At 55.1% G+C, this 12,531-nt stretch overlaps 6 protein-coding genes across 6 annotated transcripts; 3 read left to right on the forward strand and 3 right to left on the reverse strand.

Moving 5' to 3' along the window:
• The first annotated feature begins 949 nt into the window (after positions 1-949).
• BO70DRAFT_41160 (putative Golgi traffic protein SFT2) lies at positions 950-2,901 on the forward strand. The gene is made up of 4 exons (XM_025547292.1): positions 950-1,271; positions 1,593-1,713; positions 1,965-2,115; positions 2,453-2,901. Exons 1-4 carry the CDS (start codon positions 1,043-1,045, stop codon positions 2,603-2,605), a joined length of 654 nt encoding a protein of 217 aa, XP_025399130.1. The 5' UTR covers positions 950-1,042; the 3' UTR covers positions 2,606-2,901.
• A 654-nt stretch (positions 2,902-3,555) lies between these two features.
• Positions 3,556-6,498, reverse strand: BO70DRAFT_336940 (tRNA ligase). The gene has a single exon (XM_025541125.1). It carries the CDS (start codon positions 6,218-6,220, stop codon positions 3,746-3,748), a length of 2,475 nt encoding a protein of 824 aa, XP_025399131.1. The 5' UTR covers positions 6,221-6,498; the 3' UTR covers positions 3,556-3,745.
• An 89-nt stretch (positions 6,499-6,587) lies between these two features.
• On the forward strand, positions 6,588-7,869 carry BO70DRAFT_362304 (ankyrin repeat protein). The gene is made up of 2 exons (XM_025543262.1): positions 6,588-6,715; positions 6,771-7,869. The coding sequence occupies exon 2, from the start codon at positions 6,793-6,795 to the stop codon at positions 7,456-7,458; it is 666 nt and encodes a 221-aa protein (XP_025399132.1). The 5' UTR covers positions 6,588-6,715; positions 6,771-6,792; the 3' UTR covers positions 7,459-7,869.
• A 178-nt stretch (positions 7,870-8,047) lies between these two features.
• Positions 8,048-9,085, forward strand: BO70DRAFT_41246 (vacuolar protein sorting family 37 protein). Its single transcript, XM_025547312.1, has 3 exons — positions 8,048-8,412; positions 8,480-8,973; positions 9,024-9,085. Exons 1-2 carry the CDS (start codon positions 8,135-8,137, stop codon positions 8,964-8,966), a joined length of 765 nt encoding a protein of 254 aa, XP_025399133.1. The 5' UTR covers positions 8,048-8,134; the 3' UTR covers positions 8,967-8,973; positions 9,024-9,085.
• Positions 9,086-9,154: 69 nt separating this feature from the next.
• On the reverse strand, positions 9,155-10,608 carry BO70DRAFT_396653 (PAP2 domain protein; the record flags this gene model as incomplete). Its single annotated transcript, XM_025546636.1, has 3 exons — positions 9,155-9,642; positions 9,835-10,274; positions 10,469-10,608. 3 exons carry the CDS (start codon positions 10,606-10,608, stop codon positions 9,155-9,157), a joined length of 1,068 nt encoding a protein of 355 aa, XP_025399134.1.
• A 429-nt stretch (positions 10,609-11,037) lies between these two features.
• Positions 11,038-12,309, reverse strand: BO70DRAFT_336951 (aldo/keto reductase; the record flags this gene model as incomplete). Its single annotated transcript, XM_025541126.1, has 4 exons — positions 11,038-11,354; positions 11,432-11,755; positions 11,831-12,096; positions 12,170-12,309. 4 exons carry the CDS (start codon positions 12,307-12,309, stop codon positions 11,155-11,157), a joined length of 930 nt encoding a protein of 309 aa, XP_025399135.1. The 3' UTR covers positions 11,038-11,154.
• Between the last annotated feature and the right edge of the window lie 222 nt (positions 12,310-12,531).

The raw sequence follows: 12,531 nt of genomic DNA on the forward strand, positions 1-12,531 counted from the left end.
CCTTCTCTCCTCACGACCACCTGCTCACACCAACGCCCACCCACCACCACCACCACCACACCCACCCACCCACACACACACACACAGTCCCCCCTTCTCTACCCCCTCTCGGCCTCGCTCCTCTTTCCCCCCTCCTTCACCCCCTCCCTCCCCTCCCCAAGTCATATGACGACTGGCTAATCTTGCAGCCTGTGTAGAGACGATCTGTCTTGAAATAGCGTGGCCCCAGCGTTACGCCATCCAGGATACTCGCGACCCATTATCGTCATCATCTTGCAGCAGTCTCCCCCTCCCTCCCTCCCATTCTTCCCCGGTCGCCCGCTACTCCCTCGCCTTACTGGGTCATTGGCCTTTGGACCTCGACATTCCTTGCGCGCGTGGGTGGGAGGCTAAGTACTCTTCCTGCCCGTGGGACCGCCCCGGTCTATAGCTACTTAGCAAGTGTTACATCGGCCCTCGGAGATACTGTTTCAGTCTGCGCTACGCCGTACGAAAGCCCGAGAGGATTGGCCAGCCCGTCCCTCTCTAATAATAGGTCGGCTGCTCCAGCAGTGCAATCCCGTCCGTCGGTGGATAGCACGACGGTTACGAATCGGGCAAGAGGGCGATCACAAGCTTATCAGCTTCACCTCACCACCCTGGACGAGACCACTCCGTACTAGATACCATCTGCTAGCAGGCTCAAGGTTTGTCCCGTGCCCAAGCTCCTCGGGAGCCTAGTCCGGTTGCGCAACAGTCATCTGGCCCGCTCTTGTTCGGTCCTATCACCGCCGCTTGCTCGCTCGTCGTCGTCTCCCCCTCCTTCGCTGATATCTGCAGATCATCTGCACGCACATATTGGTGTCCGTCGTGCATAGTCCCTGCAGAGGCTTCCTCGCCTTGTCACCACAGTGTCGCTCCCTCCCCAGTGGTCGATTCGCCGTTGGCACTAGAGCCGACTCCTCTGCTCCCCTTCTCCCCGTCCCCGGCCCGGCCCCGGCGCTTCCTCCCCCTCCCACCCGGGGCGTAACCGGGCCCATTAGCAGCGAGGCCAATAACAGTCATGGCGACGACTTCATTCCGCGACTCAGTCAACTCATTGGGCTGGTCGCGACGCGAACCAGACCTCCCCGCGCGCACCAACTCGTCCAACACCCCCATTCTTTCACGGTTGCAGTCTTGGAATCCATTTGGTCAAGGGGAGGGTTATCTGCAGCTGCCCACTCATGAAGCTCCAGGAGCTCCTCTACCGGCCGCAAGTCGACGGGAAGAGGAAGATACTTTCTTCGCCTGTGAGTGCTCCGAACGCATGACCGATTCTCCGAGCAGAAGTCCTTTTCCTTGATTTGCTGCACTGCCTGGTCCAGGTGACAGCGACTCAGTTCCTGCGTCTGACCGGGTTTCACGGAAGCCCTAGTAACGGTGGATGATGTACATCTACCATCGCGCTACTTGCATGACTGTACTTGCGCGCTTCCGATTTGTATTTTATTTTGTTTCGTTCTTCTTTGGGTTCTATGGGTCTTCTTTTTTTTTTTTTCTCTCCTCTTTCCTTATCTTTTTTCTCCGTCGTTTAACTTTGGCCTAATGCTAATCATACTTTCCCTCTACAGTAAGTAGATGGGATCGGATGCTCATCTTCATCGCATGCAACCTGGGTGCCACCGTCTGCTTCCTGCTTTGCTTTTTCCTATTCCCGGTGCTCTCGCTCAAACCCCGCAAGTTTGCCATCCTGTAAGTCGTTCTCCAGACCCCGGCTGATCTCCTGGCATCCCAGCCCAGCCATCCCCTACCTCACCACCCCGGCGAGGCACGAGGCGGTGGAGTGCCTGCCATGCCCTGGCTGAGCAGCATGCATCATGCATCTCCGATCCGGCTACATTCCAGTATCTGGGCTGCACCTCGTCACGCCTCACCCACAGTGCTTGCCAAGCGCTCTTGTTATGGATCTGTGGCTGACCGAACCGGTTTTACCTCTGGACTAGATGGTCGGTTGGTTCCTTGCTGTTTCTGCTATCATGGGCGGTCCTCATGGGACCCTGGGTTTACGCAAAACATCTGGTCTCGGGACCACGCCTGCCCTTCACGGCGGCCTATTTCGGCTCGATCGCCATGACCTTGTACTTTGCTATGGGAGTAAGTAGCCTGTTCCTTAACTCTTCTTCGGTTTCCCAGGATCATCCCTGTCGGTGCATGTCGCGTCGGCCTGCGCCATCTGCGCGCGCGCTCTGCGATCGCATCCAAACCCGTCGCTCGAGGATCTGGCATACGGGGTGGTGTGCGCACAGTCGGGGCCTCTAGTCGACAGCTATGACATCACACTGCATCTGCGCCCGGCTAGTGGATATGATCTCTCGCGTCGTCCTGCAACCGCAGCAGGCTGGAGGTGCATAGCGCTACTGCTGCCCCCCCAGGCGGGCCGTGCACAACATACGGTCGAGATAGCAATTACTGACTGTCTCATGTCCTCTAGCTCCATTCCACCCTGTTGACCCTCGTCTCGTCGCTGTTTCAGCTCGCCGCCCTGCTCTGGTACCTGGTCAGCTACTTCCCCATGGGTAGCACTGGGCTGCAATTCATGGGTCGTTTCGGCGCTCAGCGTGTCACTTCGTGGATGACCAGCTGATGCTGATGCTGTCAACATCTCGATACAACCGGGCCCCGGACTATCTTGCTTCGCCTTGAAGTTGTTCGCTGTATAGGTGATTCCCTCGCGATTGCATGATCATGATCATGATATGATACATAGATATGGTTTCGATGTCGCATGCATTGTTACTCGTGTACAGTTACATACATACCTCCCTCCCTCCTTCCCCATCCATCTTACTACATATAATTTTACCAACTATTAATTATGATACCCTATCCTTGCTAGTGGTAGTCCCGTGAACAACATACATACATACATGCATACATACTTACATGATAATATCACAACCTGTATGTCTGTCTGCCTATCACTATCTTTCTTTCTCCCTTTCTGTAGTGAGGATATACATGTATCCCATCGCAGCGAGGTATCAAACCTAAAAACAAAACAAAATAATTAGAAAAGAAAAGCCTCAATCGTACGAATCACGCATACAGACCGACCTGCATACATGCAGTACCTGCTAACTACTATTTACTAGTAGTACTACTTCGTATCCATCCCATTTCATCTCATCTCATCTCATCTCATCTCATCTGATGGGTGACGAAATGAGTGGATTCGTTATACTGAGGTTCTGGGGTGTGTATGCGTGTATGCGTGTATGCGTGTATGTAGATACGGTATGCGCACTCTTCGTGGGGGATTTAATCGAGAGGTTGTGGATGAGGATAGTGAGCATGGTGTAGTGGTTATGGTTATGATACCGGGTTGGTATGTAGGTGGAAGGCAGTGAGTATTTAGGTGGATAGGCAGTAGGTGGGTAGGTAGGTGGGTAAGTAGGTAAGAGATAATGACAGCAATCAGCATAGAGTCGATGTGCATACATACTATGAGGATACGCTGCCACCATTACAAATCTATTTTACTGTTCAGAAGGGGGGGGGGAGGGGAAAGAGAGATAGAAAACCAAGTGTATATGTATCATCAATATTGGGTATTTAGCGATATCTACAGAAGCCACTAGCATGATAGCAAGTAGATTCCCCTACCTCCCTTTTATATTCCATCTTCATCTTCTTTTCTTGGATATCATCACTCATAACCCACCCACATCCATCCATCTATCCATCATTCCATCATTCTAATTCCCAATTCCCAGTTCTCACCAATCTACCTCCCCCGAGACATAACCATCCCCACAGAGCCACGCACGACCCTAACACCTGGGATTTCCGCCTCCCAGATACCCGTATCGCCACCGGAGCCGACCTCATGCCAGCGCTTGAGCAGGTTATTGCTCTCGACGGGCTTAACCTCCGGCGAGACGGTTCCGACAGTGACATGCGGGGTTTCATTAGCGCAGGGCCACTCCGCCAGATCATTGTCATCGGAGGGCATGATGCGGGCGACGAAGGTCATGATACGGTGGTCCCAGATGAGACGTTCGAGGCGGACGCGCGCGGGAGCCAGGGACGGTGTGATGGTGGGGTCGGACTCGAGCTTGGACTTCATCTTGTCGATGTACTGGCGGACATAGCCGTCCCAGATATCGGCGTGGGAGGTTTTGGAGGCCCGGTGGATCAGGGTCACGTGGAAGGCGGGCTGGATGCGGCGCGAGTTGGAGAGTTGGCGGTAGAGACGGGCCTTTTCGGGGGCCGTGGAGTCGGGGAAGAGGGATTGCAGGATGGTGGTTACTTCGGCGGTGGGGAGGGAGATGCTGAAGTATTCGAGTTTCTTGGAGAGGGCTTCGGGGCTGGGAGGGGCGGCGGGGGGGGATTCAGGGCGGGTGCCGGCGATCTTGTTGTTGATGCTCTTGGGGGGTTTCGGTTTCTGGCTCGGCTTCGAGCTGTACTGGTGGCTCCAGTCTAGCTGGACTTCGTAGTCGTTCATGGCCCAGTTGATTGCGTCGTCGAGCTGCTCGGCGGTTGGGATCTCGGGTACGAGCCGGGGGTAGAACGAGTGGAGGGCTTTGACGACTGTTTCCAGGTTTTCCCGCGAAGATGCTGCAACGTCGAGGTCGATCACCTGGTCGAATTTGCTGTCCGGCTTGCGGTCGGTGTTAACGGCCTCGAACCGCTTCAGGAAGCCTTCCATGATTCCGATGATCTCCTCTTGGGCGTTGCTTCCTGCCCGGATGGTTTGGTGGTTGTCTCCACGATCGAGAACTCGTTTCCGCGTCACCTCGCGAATGCCCGGAAGCATTTGGTCTTTGGGTTCGTGGACATACTGGAGTGCGACGAAGCGGGCTCTGGGGACGGCGGCTGCCACATCTTCTATGAGCTGGTCCCGTTCGCGTTTCATGTGGTTGTTCCGATCTGCAACCACCACAGGGTGGAGGCCAAGGAGATTGGTGATATCAAATGCGAACTTCTTGGGCTTGTTCTTCTGCTTGGGGATGTTATCGTTCTGCACTTGACCCCATCCAAACAATTTGGACAGAGCAAGAGCCACGGTAGTCTTGCCGCAGCCCAGAGAGGCCACGGGAACTAGAACCACATTCTGCGTCACCTCATTTTCGGCCTCCATCTGGATGAGTTCAGCCCCGTTGAGTCCTCGCTCCTTGAGGAACCCTTCTCTCATCGCGATGATTCCGTGGTTGGCCTTGTAAAGTTCTTTTAGGTGAGGGTTCTGGGCGAGCTGTCTCCGCGCGTACGACAGGTATTCTTCCGTAACGGTCTTGTGCTTCTTGATGTTCGGGTATTTGCCTGAGATGACGGCCTTGGTACACTCACGCCACTGCCTGTACATCAGGTATGGCTCCTCGAACTTGTACTTGAAGAACCAATCCTGGTACGGGCCACGGCCACTCTCGCCCAAGTGGCATCGAACTACAAACCCTTCCGTCTCCCGACCGTCCCAGGTGCCAGTCTCTGCACAGTTGTTGAGAAAGCTCTTCACCTGGTCGAGGTCGTCGTAGACAACGAAGTTGGCCTTCTTGAACCCCCATGCGTCGGCGAACGTGTGGACCTCCGAGCTAGGGAGGGTCGCGAAGTGCGGCACATTGAAGTTGAGGCCATGCAGATAGATGCCTGACGCGTTCGCATCGTAAGCAAGAACATGCTCCTCGAAGGTATCGTCACAAAGCTCGCCTACCGCCGTGACATTCAGTCTGCGCAGCTCGCGTGCCAGGTCTTTGACCGTTCTCCCGACAGAGGCAACGTGCTTCTCGACCCAACGCTCACCGGCTTGAGCATGGCTAAGCTCTGCGTCCTCCCTGACACCTGTCGAGTGCTTGCTGCAGACCAACAAGGTGCCATCCTCCAGACCAGAAATGAAGATGATGCACCCGTTCTCCTTCACGCTCAATTCGTAGGGACCCCGGGTGTTATTTTCGATATTCCTCCATTTCGTTGCGGTCACCTCCTCCACGTTGAAGAACTTGTCGTATCCGCGGACAGCGATCTCATGGGCGCCGTCCTTCCTCTTGGTGGTGAACAGTCCGCGGGCGTAGGTGGGGAGGTCGCTGCGTTTGTAATCCCAGTCCATGAACTTCCACGAATCCACACGGATGTTGTCGGAATTCGCCACGTTGAAGGTATTCTTCTTGCATACGAACGTCTTCTTTCCATGAGCGGTGCCTTTCCTGGTGGCCAGGTCTAGGCTGGTGACCAGCTGGGCGACTTCCTGCTCGTCCTGCTGCACCATTGTGAGATCTGTCTGCCCCGTGTAGTAGATATTCTAGTCAAAAAAATCGACAGTGCTATGTATCCGTCCCTTGAAAGCTGCCGTCACTGGTGGGGTGAGGTAGGAGAAGAGGAATGAGGTCAGACGGGCAAGGCACGCGCAAAGAGTGTTGGAATCAGCGGCAAATCGGGCAGCAATTGCTCCCTTTTTAAAGAGAGGTTCGCAGATCGTGCCTGGCCGGATGCCTTGTACGGGATCTCCGACAGAGCCTCGTACGACAGGGAATGACTTGGGGGGGAAGGGGGTGGTTGAGTCAGGATCAGCAGTTGCTGGAGATTCTTATCGAGCTGCGGGGCATAAGAAGACGATCGCCCGTTTGCCCTCCGCGCTTTTTTTCCGCCGCGCCACTTCTCAGCCCCTCGCCAACCCAACCCCGTTTGCTGTCTCAGCCCATCGTGCTGCTCTCTCTTCCTTTGTTCCCCATCCCAGTTGCTTTAATTTGCTGTGTGACTCAAGGTACGGCACTGGTTGCTCGAGTGGTTCGATAACCCCCTCCACTGACTCACCCTAGTCGCTAGTTAGTTACAGTCGCGATGACTCAACCCAACCCGTTCATTCTGGCCGCCGACAATCCGTCCGCCGTTTTGACTCTGCTGCAGTCCAACCCGGCCATCGCATCAGGCCAGGACGACCATGGATACTCCCTCCTCCATGCCGCGGCTTCCTACGGACACATTGACCTTCTGCGCGCCCTGGTGAAGGAGTACGGCGTGGACGTCAACCTCCTCGACGAGGACAGTGAAACCTGCCTGTTTGTGACGGAAACCCTGGACATCGCCAAGTGCCTGGTGGAGGAGCTGGGTGTGGACTACAACCGGAGGAACGACGAGGGCCTGACAGCTTGGGAGAGCATCGAAATCGACGACTCCTTCCCCGAGATTGCCGTTTACCTGCGGCAAGTCGCGGGGGTCGAGCCTGCAGCTCCGGCGGCCCAACCATCAGCCGGTGACGCATTGAACCCGGCTCTGCCGCTGCCCCCGAACATCCAGGTGAACATGGGCACGGTGTCGGAGCAGGAAGCCAGTGCAGGAATGGACCAGGTCGACCCGGAGTTCAAGCGGCGCATCGACGAGCTGGCTGCCCGGCCGGATTTCCACAGCGAGGCTACACAGAACGAACTGCGACAGTTGGTCATGGATGCGCTTTCGGGCTCGAGTATTGAGACGGAGGACCGGGGCGTGCGGCGCAGAACCGACTAAGAGCCAGGCTTGAGGGTGGTGGCTTTGGCCATCTACCAGCAATGGTTTCCGTCTTGCTTGCTTCGCCGTGTCTTAGGTGTGCCGGAAGGCCGTGAGACGTCTCTTGTCGAGTCGAGGTTCAAAGCATCCAAGGCTCGGACATAGTCGCTCCGTGCCGTCAATCTGTAGACGATGCGGCCTCGGGCAGCAATGGGAGGTCTGGACCTTCTGTTGTTTTGCATCGATCGGACAGCACGCTATGAGCGAAGGCCCAATGTTCGCGCCAGACTCAAGACAGGAGGAATACAGCAGGGGTCATAGAGACATTATACGCAATGCTAAAGATTTGATGACTTCACCTAATGCGATTGGATAGATTGGATATATTTAGAATACCTAGGTTGAGAATAGATTCCAATGGACCCTACTTACTATAACTATCTCATATGATTCCTGTATGGTTTTCCAGACCGTTCATAACCACCAAAAATAAACCCCCCCAAAAATAAGCACCGGCACAGATGGCGGCTATGGCGTGCCGTATTCGTATTGTCTTTCCCCGCATTTCGGCCGGCGCAACTCTTGGCCTCACCCTCCAATTGCTGCCTGTCGCCGGACCACCTGCAACCAGCCCAGTTGCCTCTCTGCTTACTACAGTACTAAGGATTCCCTCTCCTCTCACAACCGAACCGTCGCCATGAACCCAGCATTGAACCCAGACACTCCCCCGCCACCGCCCCCGAAGCCCAGCAGCCACGAGGCCAGTCGGCGAGGCACCCCTCAGCTCAACCCACCTGTACCAGGGCCGCCACAGCAATTCGCCGAAGGGCAATATGCACCGGATCGATTCGGCATGCAACCAGCCAACAACAGATATTCATCTCCGGGGACGCTCAACCCGAGCCCCCAGAACGCGCTGCCCAAGCCCCCCACGATCGAAGAAGGCTGGCTCCCAAGCGGTGTGAAAGAGAAAACGTACGTTCGCATCCCAGCTCTGCCCCCTCTATCGAATCCAGCTAACTCGCATACGCCAACTCCACAGGACGGTGGACCTCCAAACCATCCTCAAAGACCCCGGTCTCATCTCCGCCCTCTCCAGCCACCACCCATCCTACACGGCACACCAAGAGAACCTCCAATCGCTGCTCCAGTACAACAAGGACCTAGCGAACCGGCTCCTCGAGTTCCAGGCCCATGTGAAAGACCTGCGCTCCTCCACCGAAACCCTCCTCCTCACGCACCAGTCGTTGGAGGTCTCTTGGCGGAAGAAGCAGTCCGAGATGGACACCGCGCTGGCCCCCTGGTCGCCGAAGGCTTTGTATCAGCGACTCGCTGCTTCCATCGCGGAGCAGGAGGCGGTCTGTCAGGCGGTGGAGGAGAGCTTTCTGGAGGGGGAACATCATGGACGGGCGACTGAGAAGGAGGTCGCGGATTGGATTAGACGCGTCAGAGCGGAGTCTGGCAAGTTGGCGGCAAGACGAGAGGCCAAGGCGAGGTGGGATGAGGGTAGAGTGGGAGGGTGGAGGTGATGTACGGGTGAGTGGGCGGATTTGGTGTTATTGGAAGGTTACTGACTTGACTGGCAGGTGGAATCGCTTATTCATTATACTGCATATCGCTGAACTCGCAACGCGATAAGGGAAGCTGAGCATAATTATAAACACCAACGTCAAAGACCTCCATAACGACTCGACCAATGTGGAAGCCTATGTCATGCTCATTCGTCCGGGCCCTGTCGAGCACTTTCGAGATCAATATCGCGTGCTCTTTTCTCCATCGCCTCGGGGCTATCTCCGGAAGTCCCCCAGGTATCGGCAACGAGATGACTCGGCAGTCCGATCCCCCGGAAGAAAGCATGTTTACGACTCCTTGCTCCCCACGACCAGCCTGCACCACCACGCATGACAGGAAGTTGAAACATTCGGAAGCCAATCCAGGCAAAGAACATCCCCAGAACGGACCCGAATATGATATCAAACCCGTGGTGGCGGTAGTCAAACCAACGTGATGCGGAGATAAAGGAAGCCACCGCGACAGGTACAAGGGCAACGATGAGCATATGAACCGGCGGCGCCGCTCCCTGGGATGGAATCGCACTGCGCCGCCCATCCGGCCCATAACCGCGGTACGGGTCCAGGTACGGGAAACCGATGGCGAACTTAGCGCACAGCCAAAGCGAGAGATAACCCAACCCGGCGAACGAAACTGCATACACATCAGCCTCAGCCTCAGCTTCAGCCCCAAGTCCCAACCCCAACCACACCCAAACACCCCCTAGATAGATAGACAGACAGATAGAACGCGACTTAAAAAAACCATCACCTGACTCACGCGAAGAATGCCCACTCGGAAAACTCGAGAACCCCTGCCCCCTAACATCCCCCTCTTTATTCATACAAATCCCCCACGTCACCATAGTCGCCGCGCCCGCAAGCCTCGTCCCCAACCCACCGACCGCATAAGCCCCCACATGGGCAACATCGGGCCTACACCGCGCCAGCAAATCCGGCCTCGGCTTCCCATACAAATCCTTCAGACCCTCCGTCGCCATATACGCTCCCGCGAACGAGATCCCCAGCCCCAGCCATCCCACATTCCACTCCCAAAGCTTATATCTCCATCGTCGTGCCCGCGTGCTCCCTGAGCTGGAGGGAATGACCGTCACCGTCACGAGGAGGATTATCGCTGCGGGCGCGAGCAGGGACACGATCGCTAAGACGGCGGTCGAGACGGTCTCGTTGTCTTTGTGGGGGAAGGAGATGCTCGCGTCCGAGAGGGAGAACGGGCGGTCGCTGGGCGTGATGTGTGAGAACCCGTAGCCGGTGAGGCCGATGGCTCTGTTGATTGGGTTCGGTTGTTCGGTTAGTTGGTTAGGTAGTTGTATAACTGACTATATTGCGTTTTGGGATGGGTGGAGGTATATATATATATATATATATATGTATGTATGTATGTATGTATGTATGTGTGTGTGTGTGTTGGGTGGGGGGTAGGATGTATAGTCAAGTGTAACTGAAAGGGAAAGACGCACATGATAAGTATCCAATCGATGACATATGATAGAATAAGACGCTTAGGGATATGTGCGAGCGCGAGAGCGCGCGGTGCGGTTGCTGTAGAGGTAGAGGTGGAGGTAGTGGAATGCTCGGGTTTGTGGGAGGGAGATGCCATTGATGCTGCTCGATGTCGGGGGGGGGAGGTTTGGGTCCGTCGGATTTGGTGGAATGGGTTGGTTCTTTTGAGGGTGTTTGGTTGGAGGGTTGGTTGACAGGTTGAAGGGGTAAGATAAGGGGAAGCAAAGAAGGTGTTGGTCTACTTGTTGTTGTTGTTGTTGTTGTTGTTGTTGCTGCTGCTGCTGCTGCTGCTGTTGTGACTATGGTCTATCCTGAGTTCGCGGCAGGTGACCCCTCGGGACACAGGCTCTTGCTCAGTCAAGGGAATTTGGCCTGTGCCAGTGCCAGTATTTCAGTAATTAGGCAGAGCAGATGATTATCGTGGTTCGCAGGAACTCTAACTGCGCCACATTTAGGAGAGCATAAGAGTCGAATTCAGATAAACACGAGGACATTATGAGTTAAGAGTGATAGAGAGACGTTATATGAGCAGGTGTGAATTTCATGGCATTCGTTTCTCGTGCACATTCTGCATGTATATACAACATAAGATTAGTTATACAAGGCTGACCCCCCATGGAAAGAAGACCTAAACTGAAGAAGTCTATTTCTTCCCATCCAGATCCGTGAAGAACTCCTTTCCAAAGTCAGCGCTGCTGTCATTGAACCGCAGCTTCTTGTCAATGCCCCGGATCTTCTGCATATCTTCGGCGTCGAGCTTGAAGTCGCCTTCCAGGTTGGCTTTGATGCGAGAGGGGGTCTTCGACTTGGGAAGTACCGAGTGGCCGATGGTGACGCCCCAGGCTGGAGGGTAGGTATTGTATGAGCGAACCGGACGTCTGATGACCATATTCCATAGATGAGCGAGTGGGACGACTTACCAAGAGCGACCTGAGCTGCAGTCTTGTTATATTTCTTGCCAATCTCAGCCAGCACAGGGTCCTCGATCAGCTTGCCGATAGTGGCGCCCTCCTTGGAGGAGTACAGCTCGTTCTGGTTCCCGAAGGGAGAGTAGTGGGTGACATGGATGCCTCTGGACTTGTGCCACTCGGCGAAGTCGGGCTGTTGCAGCCAGGGGTGGCTTTCGAGCTGGTGGGCTGCCGGGACGACGGAGGTGTTATTGAGAAGACGTTCCATTTCCGCTTGGGAGAAGTTGGAGACGCCAATCGCTTTCACTTTTCCGGTTGGGAGAACTTTTTCGAGAGCTTTGTATGTCTAGTGTCATCGAGTTAGCACCGCAGTCGCCCGTGGTTGGTGGCGGGGTTATATATAAGGTAGACATGCATCGATATAGTCAGTATCCACAACAGCCGCCTTCCCATTCTCCTTGGGGAACAGCTCATCCCCCCGCTTCCAAGCCACAGGCCAATGGATCAGAAACAGATCGATGTATTCCAGATCCAGATCATCGAGCGAATCCTGGACAGCCTGCACGACATCGTCCGGGTGATGCTTGTTGTTCCAGAGCTTGGTTGTAACGAAAAGCTGGTCGCGGGGGACTCCAGCCGTCTTTATAGCCTTGCCTACAGCCTTCTCTGTTCCATAACTTCGCGCCATCGTCAGCGTACCGGCGGAATCGGATTCGAGGAGCGCACGAACGAACGAACGAAAGAACTCACACTCTGGCTGTGTCGATGTGGCGATATCCCGCTTTGATGGCGTCCACGACGGCGTGTTCCTGCGCTTCGGCATCCTGCCAGGTTCCGAAGCCGATGGCGGGGATCTGAGCACCGGTGTTGAGCTTGAAGTAGGTTGTCATTTTGGATAATGGAGGTCAATTGGGAGTTTGGGGTTGTCTTGTTGATGGAGTATTGGATTTCAGTAGTGGCAAGACTTCGCCTGAGCGAAGGCTCCCTTTATAGCCATCTCCAGGCACGGAATGGTAGAACAGAAGAGGGACCGGTACTAGGAATCGACGTCAAATTGACGCAGGTGAACTGTGGTTGTCTTTGTCTTGATCCCGATGGCGGATGACGTTCTG

The sequence above is a fragment of the Aspergillus heteromorphus genome (assembly GCF_003184545.1).
Source record: "Aspergillus heteromorphus CBS 117.55 chromosome Unknown BO70scaffold_13, whole genome shotgun sequence".
Classification (NCBI taxonomy): domain Eukaryota; kingdom Fungi; phylum Ascomycota; class Eurotiomycetes; order Eurotiales; family Aspergillaceae; genus Aspergillus; species Aspergillus heteromorphus.